General features: G+C 41.9%; 1 protein-coding gene across 6 annotated transcripts in view; it reads left to right on the forward strand.

The window, feature by feature from the left end:
- The window catches only part of NOSTRIN (nitric oxide synthase trafficking), a 59410-nt gene extending 46152 nt beyond the window's left edge, over positions 1-13258 (forward strand). For 2 of the 6 annotated variants that reach the window (XM_057746989.1, XM_057746994.1), the window contains 6 exons: positions 4120-4228; positions 5331-5419; positions 8242-8367; positions 9293-9407; positions 10662-10751; positions 13047-13249. In XM_057746989.1, the coding sequence (XP_057602972.1) occupies positions 4120-4228; positions 5331-5419; positions 8242-8367; positions 9293-9407; positions 10662-10751; positions 13047-13177 (660 nt within the window). In that variant the 3' untranslated portion in view covers positions 13178-13249. Of the gene's footprint in view, positions 1-4119; positions 4229-5330; positions 5420-8241; positions 8368-9292; positions 9408-10661; positions 10752-13046 lie in introns of all 6 variants that reach the window. The other 4 variants (XM_057746990.1, XM_057746992.1, XM_057746991.1 and 1 more) reach the window with 3 other exon arrangements.
- The last annotated feature ends 464 nt before the right edge of the window (positions 13259-13722 follow it).

The raw sequence follows: 13722 nt of genomic DNA on the forward strand, positions 1-13722 counted from the left end.
TGGTATGTCTTCTGTTTAAGTCTTTAAGCCATTTTGAGTTTACTTTTATATATGGTAAGAGAAAGGAATCCAGTTTGATTCTTTTGCATGTAGCTGTCCAGCTTCCCCAGCACCATTTTTTGAAGAGGCTGTCTCTTTCCCATTGTATATTCTTGCCTCCTCTATCATAAAGTAATTGCCCATCACAGAGGCTTATTTTGAGGGCATTTGGGTGATTCTATCATCACATTAACTTCGCTGCTAAAAACCGATCAGCGTCGCTGGTAAGAGCACAGACATTTGGCCTGCTTGCTCTCCTGGGGTGAATTCTTTGTCTTCTTGGGTCGGGTTGTCCCTCAAGGACTTTGCCCTCTGCTCCCCTTATGTTAGTTGTTTTTTCCTTTTTTTCATTGTGATCGGAGTATGGTTAGTTTGCAATGTTGTGTTAGCCTCTACTGCGCAATAGAATGAATCAGCCACACACATACAGCTGTCCCCTCCCTTTTGGGCTTCCCTCCCATTTAGGTCACCACGGGGCATCAGGTAGAGTTCCCTGTGCTGCACAGTAGGTTCCCATCAGTTGTCTATTTTAGACACAGTATCAATAATGTGCATGTGTCAATCCCAGTCTCCCAGTTCCTCCCTCCCCACCTCTTGCCCCCTTGGTATCCACACATTTGTTCTCTACGTCTTTGTCTCTATTTCTGCTTTGTAAATAAGACCATCTACACCATTTTTCTAGATTCCATATATATCCATTATTGTATGATATTTGCTTTTCTCTTTCTGACTTACTTCACTCTGTATGACACTCTCTAGGTCCATCCAGGTCTCTACAAATGACCCAATTTCATTCCTTTTTAATGGCTGAGTAATATTCCATTGTATATATGTAACACATCTTCTTTACCCATCCCTCTCTTGATGGGCATTTAGGTTGCTTCCACGTCCTGGCTCTTGTAAATAGTGCTGCTATGAACATTGGTGTGCTTGTGTGTGTGTGTTTTTTTTTAACAATAAACTATATATTTAAAGTGTACAATTTGATATTTTTTTCCTTATTAGTAATGTATATAAGGCAATTCCAATCTCCCTATTGCTTGTGTTGAATTATGGATTTGTCTGAGTATATTTCCGGTAGTGGGATTGTTGGGTCATATGGTAGTTCTATTTTTAGTTTTTTAAGGAACTTCCATACTGTTTTTCATAGTGGCTGTATCAATTGTTAGTTTTAACTGTAGTGTTCCAGGTGCTGATCATTAATTACCAAAATCTGCAGGAAAAATTCCTGGTTGCTCCTCCCAGGTCCCTCCGCTGTATTTCACTCAGACTTCCAAGGTCCAGTCTGGAAGGCTCATCCCTGTCTGTGTATAAAACTGGACCACTGGTCATATCCTCCTATAAGAGTTAAAGAGTAGCCAAAGTGAACATCCCAGGACCCCCACTCAGGGAACAAGAGATGAGGGGAGAGGGAAAGGCAGTTAGATCTGACACAACAATAAATTCTGACCAGCTTTCTCCTTCTCGCCCTCTAAAGAGCAATAAATGGCCAGCTGTTTCTTTAATTGAATCTTTTTTTCCAACCCTGGCAAAGGCAAAGCAAATTAGCAATAGCAATGTCTGTCCAAAGCAGAAACAAAGGTGGAGATGGAATTGTAAAGAAAGATTTGATTACATGGGGAAAGTACTTTTCTTTATTTTTCTTCCAAATAGTGTAGGTGATCCCTGAGATGGGAAAATGTACAACAAAATATATCTATTACTTTCTTGTAAAAGTGCCTCTATCAGCTAACCTGTCAATAAAACAAGGGTCATTCTCCTTGAAAATCTGACTAAGCTTTTATTGAAATGTAAAGAAGTAGCCACGATGGTTTATCTTTAATTGACAGACGTACCCATGGGAATTTTTGGTTCTATGAAATTTCAATGCACCAGAACTTACGACTACGAGTCTGCTGTCTAAGAGAATGGGCCGTGTCTCTAAATAGGTGAATAGGATTGTCCTAATATTCTTTAAATTTATTTATTTAATTTATTTTTTGGCTGCGTTATGTCTTCGTTGCTGCACACAGGCTTTCTCTAGTTGCTGCGAGAGGGGGCTACTCTTCATTGTGGTGCGCAGGCTCCTCATTGTAGTGGCTTCTCTTGTTGTGGAGCACGGGCCCTAGGCATGTGGGCTTCAATAGTTGCGGCACATGAGCTCAATAGTTGTAGCTCACGGGCTCTAGAGCACAGGCTCAATAGTTGTGGCGCACGGGCTTAGTTGCTCCGTGGCATGTGGAATCTTCCCAGGGCAGGGCTCGAACCCATGTCCCCTGCAGTGGCAGGCGGATTCTTCACCACTGCGCCATCTAGGAAGTCCTGTCCTAATATTCTTAAAGCAAAACCCCTCCAAAATCTGACTTTATAGTCATTGGCAGTGAGTGTAGACTGGCTTTTATCGAGTGCTATGAAAGTTACATGGACTAGAGTAAGACAGGAAAACAATCTGAGTGTAAATATTGGAGGGCTGGTAATTGGTGTGAAAAATATTTGTAAGGTTACTGTAAAGGCCATGTTCAAATGATCATATCTGCAGTTTAAATGCCTCCTCTGGTATCGATCTTCTTTCTGACAAATTTTTGGAAGAGAAGGACAAATTGAAGAAAGTTAACGATGGCAGTCTAATCTATCTCAAGTTGATCCAGGAGTGCTCTATCCCTGGAAATATATTTGCAAACAACAGGTATCTCCAAAGAAACCAAATGAAGGCTTGGACTGGCATGAGAGTCAGATTACGATGTGCGTGCCTCCAGCAAGGAAGGACTGAGGGCTGGACTGAGGCACGCTTGCAGTTTACTCAGAGCCCCTGTGGGGTAACGTCAGCTTGGGCCTCCGCCTTGGGCAGGCATGTGAAGGAGTGGACGCTGCTGGAGAGTTGGGAGTCACTGGAGTTGGGTTTCAGAAGTAATTACTTCCTAGCTGTTTAGTCTTGGGCCTTCATTTATTTCTGAGTGTCCCAGGTAAAATGCGGAGGATAAAGCCAATCTTGTAGAGTTGTTATAAGAATCACATGTAATAAAGGATATGGAAAACATTTTTACCATATATAATACACAGTATGTAGATTAAACATTTTAGCCTCTACAGTATTTTTTTATAAAAGTTATTACAGTATTCTCTTTGCTCTAAATCTTCACGCTTCCCTTTCTTCAGGACAATCTATCTAAAGCTAGTCTTTCCACCAAAAATTCAGAGTCCTAGTTTTTTTCCTTCCTTCTTCCTTTTCAGATAAGTCCTAACTCCTCCACGTCCACCTTCAGTCATTAGTTTTCCCTCTTTCATCAAGGTTTCTGTCCCTCTACTGCCCTCATGTTCAGCCACTTCCCCACCTGACTGTAACATCTTTTTTTTTTTCTTTTTCTTTTGCACATAAAGGTTTTGATCCTTTTAAGTTGCGTATCACTGTAGGACATTTGTTCTTCTACTTATCACTAGGCATTTACAGTGTCGTCCTAACACCCTTTTTTTTCCTGTCAACTCTGGAAATAATGTATATGAAAGCTCTGATATCGTTAATGGTTCTCACAACCTACTGATAAAACCCCTCCTTCAGCCCCAAAATCTGACCTAAAGGACTTAGACAATTTTTTCTTCCACTACATCTGCTCAAGCAACTGGTCTGTTTATTGTGCCCCATGTTCACACCATCCTCCCTCTGTCCTTTGGTCATGCCATTTCTCCTGCCATTTCTCCCGCGAGGAGTACCCTTTGCCCCCCTGCCCTTCAACTGAAAAGTCCTGGTTAAGTCAGCGAGCCTCCTTGACGCTCTCGTGCCCCTGCCCTGGTGAGCCACACCCGCCTAGGAAATAGCTACAGTAATGGTCACCCTCCGAGAATAATTCTTTTCTATTAAAGAAACTGCTCAGCTATATACTTACAAGTCAAAAACCAGAAGATGTCTTCTTATTAAGTAGGTCTAGAAAAGGTAGACCAATCTGTGGAAAACCAAAGGTTACCCTGCCTTTTTTTTTTTTTTTTAACTTTTTTCTTTCATCAAGTTAAAATGAATATAGCCAGTGAAAGTCTCAGTGCAACTAGGAGTAGCAACTCTTACTTTTTTCCCCTTAAATTGTTAAACTTCCTTCTTTTTTCCTAAAGGAAGAAGATCCTAAAAATGCAATGAGTAAAGAGCGGCAGGTGTCTTCAATAAAATCAAAACTGTCGAGACTGAAGAAAGATATTGAAAAAGCCTCGAGAGACCAGGAAGGTGTGTAATTATCTCTTTGGCCTGGTAAGGAAAAGTATTCCACTCAGAGGTTCCATTCGGAGTTAGGGTGATTCTGCTTTAGCTGGCTGGTGTAAGGATCATCTCATTTAAAAGACCAAACATCAAACCTAATTTGTGTGAATGAAGAAAAATGAAAGAGGAGAGAGCAAAAAAAAATTGAAAATGACATTTTGGCCTATCTGTGAGATCTATATAAGTACTATACCACCATTTCCAGAACTGAAGCATTTTACTGTGTTCCTGAAATTGGCTGATATGAGGCACAGTTCGTTTGGTTTGAAACATAGTAAACCTCCTGTGTACAAGGCTTTTCGTTTTCTTGTATATATGTATTTATTTATTTCCCCCATATTATTTTATTTTATTCTGTTGGGTGCAGTTTTTGATAGGTGATTTTAAGAATGTAAAAGTTTATTTTTTTTACTGAAATATAGTTGACATATAACACTATATTAGTTCCAGGTGCACAGCATAATGATTCAATATTTCTATACATTACAGAATGATCACCACTTGTTTGTTTCTTTTTAAACAAGCTTCCTGAATGATGTGAAAGTCATTCAAATGAAACACTACCCTTAGAGGTCAGGCATGTTAGAACATGAAGCAGCTCTAAAGTGCTACAGGAAATAAAAACAACTCCACACTTATATTTTAGAGCTTATTTTATGTGGACCAGAGAACCCTGTTGCAATGTAATACTTGATAGGAAATTCAAGAGAGCGAAACATTTAGAAATGTAAATACCAGCAGAGGAGAACGTGACATGGTGACAAGTATAAGGAATCCACCACGGGGCAGGTCAGCAAGGAGGATTCAAAAGTCCGTCTTGAGAAATAACAATCAAGACGCCTTAAGCACCAGCATTTCTCCAATCTCACGAAATAAAAGTACAAGTCACCCATTCGGTACCATTTAGTAACAGCGACGCACAGAAACAGCCGCAGCCCTCTGGGAAACGCTCTGGCCATCGCTCCGGGCATCGCTTCTGGGCTCTGGCGCCCTCCGAGTGTAACTGCCCCTCAGCGGTGTCCCACTAGCCCGGGAGGAGCAGTGACTGACAGCGTGATTTCACTTTCAGGCCTGGAACGAATGCTGAAAGCATACTCCAGCCACTCCTCTTTCTCAGACACAGAAAGCCGAAAAAGCACAGCAGCCTTAATGGACGAGGTAAATATTTGCAGAGTGATTGAATGATGAAGGAGCTATTTTGGGAAAGCTTGTTTTCTGGCCCATTTGACCTCTGTTTGCCTTTCCTTTCTCATGACATAGAACAGAGTTTGTACGATCAGCTCCTGGACAAGCGGTTTGAGGAATCTGGAAAAATCCAGCTACTTAGAAACGTTTGCTTTAGTATCCTCTCAGGGGAAAAAAAGTGCCTAAAATAGAATTCCCCTGAATAGAATCATTCAGTCAAGGTCTGGAAACCATGTGTAATTTACCCCAGTGAACAGATGTGACTGAACACACAGGGCCTGCATTCAGAGAGGCCTGCATCCGGATCTAGCTCTGCCAGGTACAGGGACCTGGGACACATTTAGCGTTCTCATCTCTAAAGTGGGGATGTTGGTACCTACACAACAAAGGGTTTTTGTGAGGATGAAGCATTATTTAGAAAATGCTAGCACTGTACACAGAGGAGAATTAAAGATTCTGGTAATTATAATTCAGATGTTGTTTTCCATTCATCCCTGAGCTAATATCAGGGCCTTCCGAGAATAACAGGGGAAAGGAGAGATGTGGAAGAAAGATGACCGACTGGGGTGTGAGGCGAGAGCTTCCAGGGACACAAGGAAAAAACTTTAGAGGCCAAGGTCGTTTTGAGGGGCAGAGAAGGTACCGTCAAGAGAGGAGGGTGGGGAGAGGTGCCTTTGGGCCTTTTTGCTGAAAGGCTGGACTGCAGCAGTCCTTAGATATTTGTTGGGACTGAAGGGCAATGTGGTCTCTTCGGAAGAACCCACATTATAAGGGTAGTTAGCAAAAGCCCATGAATTTTATACAGAAATAAAAACAAACAGATACTAAAAACCATGTGTGCAAGATACAGGGCTTCTGCTGTGATTGGAGAGGAAGTTGACTAGTGTCAACCTGAGAAGAATTCAGGAAGAGATCAAATTTTTAGCAAAGTTTTGAGGGATCCAGGAAGCTGGGCCAGCTTTCCTTTCCTTGCATGTAGTCTAACTAACTCTCTTGTAAATGTAGGTACCTAATAATTCTGTCCAAACGGGCAAGTTCAATAGTTCTTTGGTAAAAGTAGAGAGATGCAGCCAGGTACAGTTTATCTGTTTTTTTTAGCAGCGGCTTCCTTTAGTGGAGGTGCTGTTGCAGAAATAAACCTGACACTTTTTGTGAAAAGACAGGCCTGAATTCTGTTCTCTTGGGAACAGAGGCCTAATATCCTTGCAGTGACACATGGCTACAATTTTTTATAAAATTATAAAACAGACTGTAGGACATTTTTGTGACAGCATAAAATCTGTAGTTAACTAATTCGATGGAAATGATATTTACCAAAAGACAGTCATATGGAGCGTTTTATGATGGCTTTAAGTGATAAATTTATTTCTTTGGGTTCGTGCATAGAATTTTGTCGTTGACATAGAGCACTTATGAGGATCAGCCAGGTACACAACTGGCCTGATTCACACAGTGGAGGATGCAAGATGGGAGATGATCTGACCCCTGAGTTGGTGGTGTTTATGACCTAGCGATGGAGCAAATAAGAGCCTTCAAATAGGGGATGCCAGACGTCCGTGTAATTCAGTTATGCACCTGGGCAGCTGGTGGAGGGAAACTCGTGAGAGTGTTAGATTGATTTTGTGTTACACAGGGCAGGTTTCTTGCAGGAGGGAGACTGTTTCATCTAATTTCTTCCTAAATCATTGGCTCTTTGTCCTTGAAGAGCCATATTTGAAGCGAGGATGTTGACAAGCCATATTCTCTGAGGAACTGTTGCGGAAACTGGAGGCGTTTAGAGGAGGTATTGTCTTTGGATACCGGAGGGGGAACCAAAGGAGAAGGATACAGAGGAGAGAGCCTTGCTCTGTGACGCTCTCAAGTGCAGACTAGATCTAAGGGTGGCAGCTATGGGCGGAGCTTTTGATTCCATCATAGGCGAGCCTGCCCACCATGCAGTGGATCGTTCCAAGGGCTAGAGCCAGTCCCCATCGACAGGAAGTGTTTGGCCCATGGTTGTGACCCCCTGGCAGGGATATTAGGATGAGGAAACACCAGGCTGGAGGTGTGGAAAAGGGAGAGATGATTGTGAAGAGAAGGTTGGATAAGCTGATCCAAATCCAATATTTAGATTCTGTGGTTTGATTTACCCTGAACAAACACAACTTGACAGAGAAGTCATTATAAAGTTTCTAGCTCAAGGTCAAATCAACAACAGGAGCGACAAGGAGAATAGCTTTAGGTTCACTCTTTATGTTTATATTCAAATGCCCCAGAATATTGTTTCCTGATTCCAGAAGTGTTACTGCAAACTTTCTGAGTAATATAAGACCTCACCTTGTCAAGAAACAATAACATCAACAACAACAAAAACCCGGCCTCACATCATTTTAGTTTGATTCTGTTCTTTATGTTAAGTGCCCATGGTTCCCTTGCCTTTCTTCAAAGCCCTCCAAAAGCCTACCTTCTGCAATCAACACTCATTATTCTCTACCTCATTCCTCAGCAGAAAGCTGAGCAAAGCTACTCATTGCCACAAAATGCTGAGTTAGATACCTATCAAGGTTTCTGGTTTACCTTATTTACAAGAGTCCAGAATAAGACACACTCAACAGCTAAGGCTTTCCTCTAGACTAATTAAAGTGTGCATTGTTTTCCTCTCTTCAGCATTTTCTGCATATGCATTGTAAATGGGTTGACCGTGTGTTTTTCTGGACCTCTTTGTCATTTTGGAAGTTATCCTGATATCCTTTACCTACCCAGTTGTGCCTCATTTCTTAGAAATTTACTCATATGGTCAAATGATGTATCCACAGAATAACTTGAAACTAGACCTTTTGCAAGCAAACGCCTATAAACTGTCATCCGTGTTAGCAGAACTTGAGCAAAGACCTCAAGCCAACCATGCCTGTAGTAACTCTATCTTCAAGTGGAAAGAAAAGGTAAACACTGAAGAGGTTGGTTATAATCTTTTGACTGGGCTTGCTGGGTGGAATGGCTTAAAGCAGCATCAGGGCAAAAAAGCTGTTGTGAATGACATACGCCACTTGCTCAAATCCCCAACTGCACAATTTCAAGATGAACTTATTTCATTATTTTTGGGGGCACAGTACCAAGAGCTAAACACAAATGAATACATTCTTTGCATTCATATGTAAATTAATATGAGTTAAAAACACTTTGGGTTCCTTCTTCCGTCTCATCCTTTAACTTTATCCTTCGAACGTGCTATTATAGTAAAATATCTTTTAATCAAAACCTTAGTATTCATATGGACCTAAACTGTAAGCTTTTGTGAGGTGCAGCAGTCTCATCCGTTTAACGTAGTATGTAACGTAGATAATGCATAAGCACAACGTAAAAAATTCACACACGTGCGTTTTGCCAGTGTTACGCTCTAGGAATTGATGCGCGGGTGAGTGTACGCGGGTAGCTGTTTTCCATTTCCCACCAGAAGAGGGGGCTGTGACCACCTTGTGATGAAGGACCGTTTCCTTTCTAAGAGACTCAAGCTCTGAAAGGGTCTCCGTCCTTTACACAGTCGTGATCATTTCACTTGCGTCAGAACCAAGTTGAATTTGTAGAAGTAATGCTGTAAATGTTATTATTTGGCCTGGGGGTTCAGCTCAGAATTGCGAATACGGGCTATAAAATATAGTAATTGTCTAATTCTGAAAACACTAAGTTTCAGAAACAAGAACGAGCTACCGTAGGATTTAGGAATGGATCACATTATTTCTTTATACCCTCCTCCCAACAATTAAAAAAAATTGCTGAGGAAAACAGCTGTAGAAGAGTTACTTTTCCCAGGTACTTTTGATGATGATGTTGTTAAAAATGACTTTTTTTTTGTCGCTATTGCAACAGCAGCAGACACATAGTTCTGTAAAAATATCTCGGCCTTTCCTGACGAAGAGATTAGAGGATGTTGTGAGCAGGGCATCTTCGGGAGGGCAGAGAATTCCAAGTTCTCCATCTACAGGTAATCTCACGCCCAGAATAATTTAGGGCTGGGTCCTATTGGTAAAGCACATTGACAAAATTACATTTCATTTTCAGAGCCACATTGACATAAACTGGCTCAAAGAAGTTTACATTTCAACCAGGACTGATTAATTTGTCAGAATGGGTAGCTTTCTGTGCAAGTGTCACCCAAAAGGTGGGAAGAACTCAAGAAGAGTGGAGGGTTGGGAGAAGAATTCTCTAGTGTGAGAAGGTACTGGCATCCATGTTATTCAGACAGCCTGCAACGTGCTGTCCACACACTCAGCCTGGAAACAGGCTGAGGAACTCCGCAGCTGTGTCTCCATAGCCTCCTCCAAGCTGCCTCAGGAATCCCAGCCTCTCTGTGAGAAACACGGGGATCCCAAGGCTGACCCGCCCTCTCTGTTCAGCCACTTGACTTTAGTCATTCGTTTATTCACACCCCGCCGCCTTGTACCTTTCAGCGTGCACGCACACGTGCACACACACACATCTACGCACACCCACACAAGCATGTGTCACTATCCCTCACTGTTCAACTAGAGTTACCATAACTTTGACTCTCTAGATTCTTTATTAGAACTTGGCAAAAAATTTCAGTCAAACCCAGGCCATTACAGTCCACATGGTATATTTATTTATTTTTGTTTGGCACACGGGCTTAGTTGCTCCGTGACATGTGGGATCTTCCTGGAGCAGGGATCGAACCCGTGTCCCCTGCATTGGCAGGCGGATTCTTAACCACTGTGCTACCTGGGAAGCCCAACACATGGTGTGTTAAAGAGTGACAGTTGTGTGGTTTGGGGAGCAGTTCCCTAAGTACTGGGGATGATGGAGGACACACCTGGTCCACGGGTTTCCTATTTATTCCTGACCAGCAAAACTGTTGTTGGTTTTCCAAAACCTGAATGCAGCTACCACACTGCTTAGCTGACTGATGTGGATTAAGTTCAGGTGGGAAACAATTTAAACATCATTATTATTACCACTACTACAGTAACTTTTTGTCCAGACATTTTCTGCTGTAGCATTTGATTAGGTAATGTACACAGTTCATCCACATAGTACGTACATGAGAAATGGTTACTGAATCAAAGAATGAATGTTATGTACAATTATAGACTTTCCTTTGGGGAAGATTTCGATACATGTAAGCTCTGCACTACATGGCTGAAAATCTAGACCTTTTCCCACCGTGTTCATCTTGCCTACTGGCCCAGCGTTAGTCACTATAACTTGATCCAACTTTCAGCCTCCGGTGTGACCCAGTTCGGCAATGGTCTTTGCAAGGCCTTATATTCTTTTCAAGCCAGGCAAGATGATGAGCTGAATTTGGAAAAAGGTAAGAATCATCCTCAAATAGTTGAACTGCCTGCCCATGTTGAAATTTTTAACTTGAATAAAACTCTTGTCTTAGCCTTAAAAGTTATTACCAGGTCCAATCAGTTCAGGTTTACCATCACCCTTCTTAGAAGATAAAGATACAGCACATCAGAAAGAAAGCTCACATAAGGAAAATAGCTAACATTTATTCGATGTTTACCAGGTACCCAGACATTGCTGCAAACACATTGTCCAATTTAATATTCATAAAAACCCTTTGAGGCTGGTATTGTTATTTATGCCCATTTTATGACTGAGGTGACTGAGACACAGAAAGCTTAAGTACTTTGGCTAAAGTCCCCTGCAGTAGCAGTGCAGGATTTGGACTCAGAAACTCAGAGTCACGCTCTCAATCACAGTGCCCCATGGGGGTAGAACGTCAGTAATGGAAAGTTATCAGAGAGGTAGTCCCACCTTTTACCTTTTCAAAAGCTACACATACAGGAGTGTAAAGTCACTTCCTCTCATGGCTTAGTCTAAGTGCCAATTTTAGAACCGGGGTCAAAGGACTCCCAGCTTAATATTTCTCCCACTTCTCTATATAATCAAGCAAAGGAATCAGACCCCCTTCTTTGTGTCACAGATTTTTGTTTAACATGGAAAGGTATTATGTAAAGGATTGAGAAGACCTCAAGATTATGAAATAAGAAAAAGTCACCAGCCTCAGCTTTCTGTGTCCGGTTAGCAACCACATTAGGATGTTAAGCTAAGGCAGAGATCTGGAAATGAAAAATTTAGTGAGAAAGAATTGTGTCATAGCAGAACACTTATCATCCACGACCAGGACGTGGCATCCAGAACCAACAGAAAGTCAAGATGAATTTTGCAGCCAAACAAGAGGAACACCACGTATTTGCTACTGGTTCATGGGTACTTCCTTTTCAGTTTGCCAGTCAGAGTTCTCCAGGCAATTACTTTTCCTTGCAGCTTAGAAATAAAGACAAGAAAAAAGGAAATAGAAAGTAGACTGTCTCCTGTATTCATCTTAAATCAATGTTGCCTTTAATTTAAAAGTTTTAAGTGTGACTGAGTTCACTTCGTTACTCATCATGTCATCCAGGGCTACCTACACCAGAAAGTGAGTAGATGAAATGCAGTATTCCCACTTTCCATATGAATTAAAGTACATTTCCCAGATGCCACCTGGAGTCCAGGGTCCTGAGTCTGAGTTATAGTTAACACAATAAATTGGTCATCTTGTTTGTCTTCAGGTTTCTGTTGGTTGCAAAGCCTACTTATACTTTGCATCCTAAGTGGGTTCTTTAAATGGGACAAGACGTTGGAGGCTTAGGGAAGCTGGTGATAAAATTTTTAATTATTTGTTTGCATTCCAATAGTAGATTGTGTCAATTTACCAACCATTGTACTCATTGTACGGAGATCTTAGAGCTCTTAGAGAGACAGAAGGGGAGTTAACGGTCTCCTTTGTCTTAGAAAGAAAATTGCTGGGGAGAATGAAAGACCGAAAATGACCTCATGATGATATTAAAGATCAAGTAGCTCTTGAATCCTGAAGGAAGTGGATGTTTCCATTTTGATGTACAGGAAGCAGCCAGAGAGAAAGGTCTCTCTCTTACAAGACAGGGAATAATGTGTGTTTGTGTGTGTGTGTGTTTATTTGATAGAGAATTAGAGAAGAGCCATGGGTCTCCTAGGAATTCTGTTTGTTTGAATCATTGCTTTAAAGGAGTATAGTCTTCAAATTGATATTTTATTTGAATTATCTAAATTGTTGAATGGGGCGTTATATTGTTGTGAAAGCTGTGAGTTGGAACTTTGGACTGTGAAGTTGGCAGGTATGATGGAGAGAAGCTGCCTTGATCTAAGGAAAAGTCTGGTAGCCGAGACATACTCTTGGTCAACATCCCAAACTATTGCGGCCACCAACACGAGGAACCCTTACAGCACAGACACCAAGAAAGAGTTTGGGGACAACCTATCTGGTCTATCCAAAGAGAGCCAGGCAGCACGAGGACATGGGATCCAAAGTGGTTTCATTTCAATCAAACTATTTCATGGCACAACTCAGCTGCCCATTACTTCATTCTCTTTAATATTCTCTGCGTTCTGCCTGCTTCATGCAGGGGTGGTCAATAAGTTTTGCTTCATCTGAATCACATGCAGAAAAATGATGTTACCAAGTAACTCCTTGAAAGCAGAATCTCCTTAAAAACTGTCTTACTGATCAGGCTCAGGTATGTGCTTCAGTGCAGAAACCCACCTGTCTAACTAAATGTTATGTGCGTCTTCACAGGTGACATTGTGACTATACACAAGAAGAAAGACGAAGGGTGGTGGTTTGGCTCTTTAAAGGGAAAACAAGGCCATTTTCCTGCCGCTTATGTGGAGGAACTTCCTTCAAATGCTGGGGACACATCTTCATAAGCATAAGCAAGATTCTGAAGGCATCGCCTCACATACTCTGTAAATTATACCATGTGGTGCAAATAAAGGCAAATGCTGTGATCTTTACAAGTTTATCTTTCTAACTGGGTGGTGGGGTCCTACCTGCATGTCACAGGGCTTTGCACTCGTAGTTCTTTGAAACAGTCAGAAGATGGAGGGTAGAGGGAGGCAGCAAAGAGGGAGTCTCCATGGGTCCCAGAGTTTTTTAATTCTAAGAGACCCTAGAGATAACCCAAAACAGCCCCTGCTCACAGAGACAGAGAAGACTAAGTCCAGGGCACCTTGTCCTGTAGTCAGATAGTTTTCTGGTAGCACAACAGAGATTAGGACGCAGATGGCCTTTTCCTTGGGTCTTGGGTGGCAGTAGTCACAGCAGGCCCACGAGGGGTCAAGCACGGCCAGGGAGATGGGGAAGAACACAGATCAAGTGCAAGAAGAAGAGCTCAGCAGAGACAGGCAGACAAAGCGCTGGTGAGACAGACCCAAGTTAAGGACGGTAGAATAAAGGATCAGGAGCTGAGGTG

Source organism: Hippopotamus amphibius, chromosome 8 (assembly GCF_030028045.1).
Source record: "Hippopotamus amphibius kiboko isolate mHipAmp2 chromosome 8, mHipAmp2.hap2, whole genome shotgun sequence".
In the NCBI taxonomy this organism is placed as follows: domain Eukaryota; kingdom Metazoa; phylum Chordata; class Mammalia; order Artiodactyla; family Hippopotamidae; genus Hippopotamus; species Hippopotamus amphibius.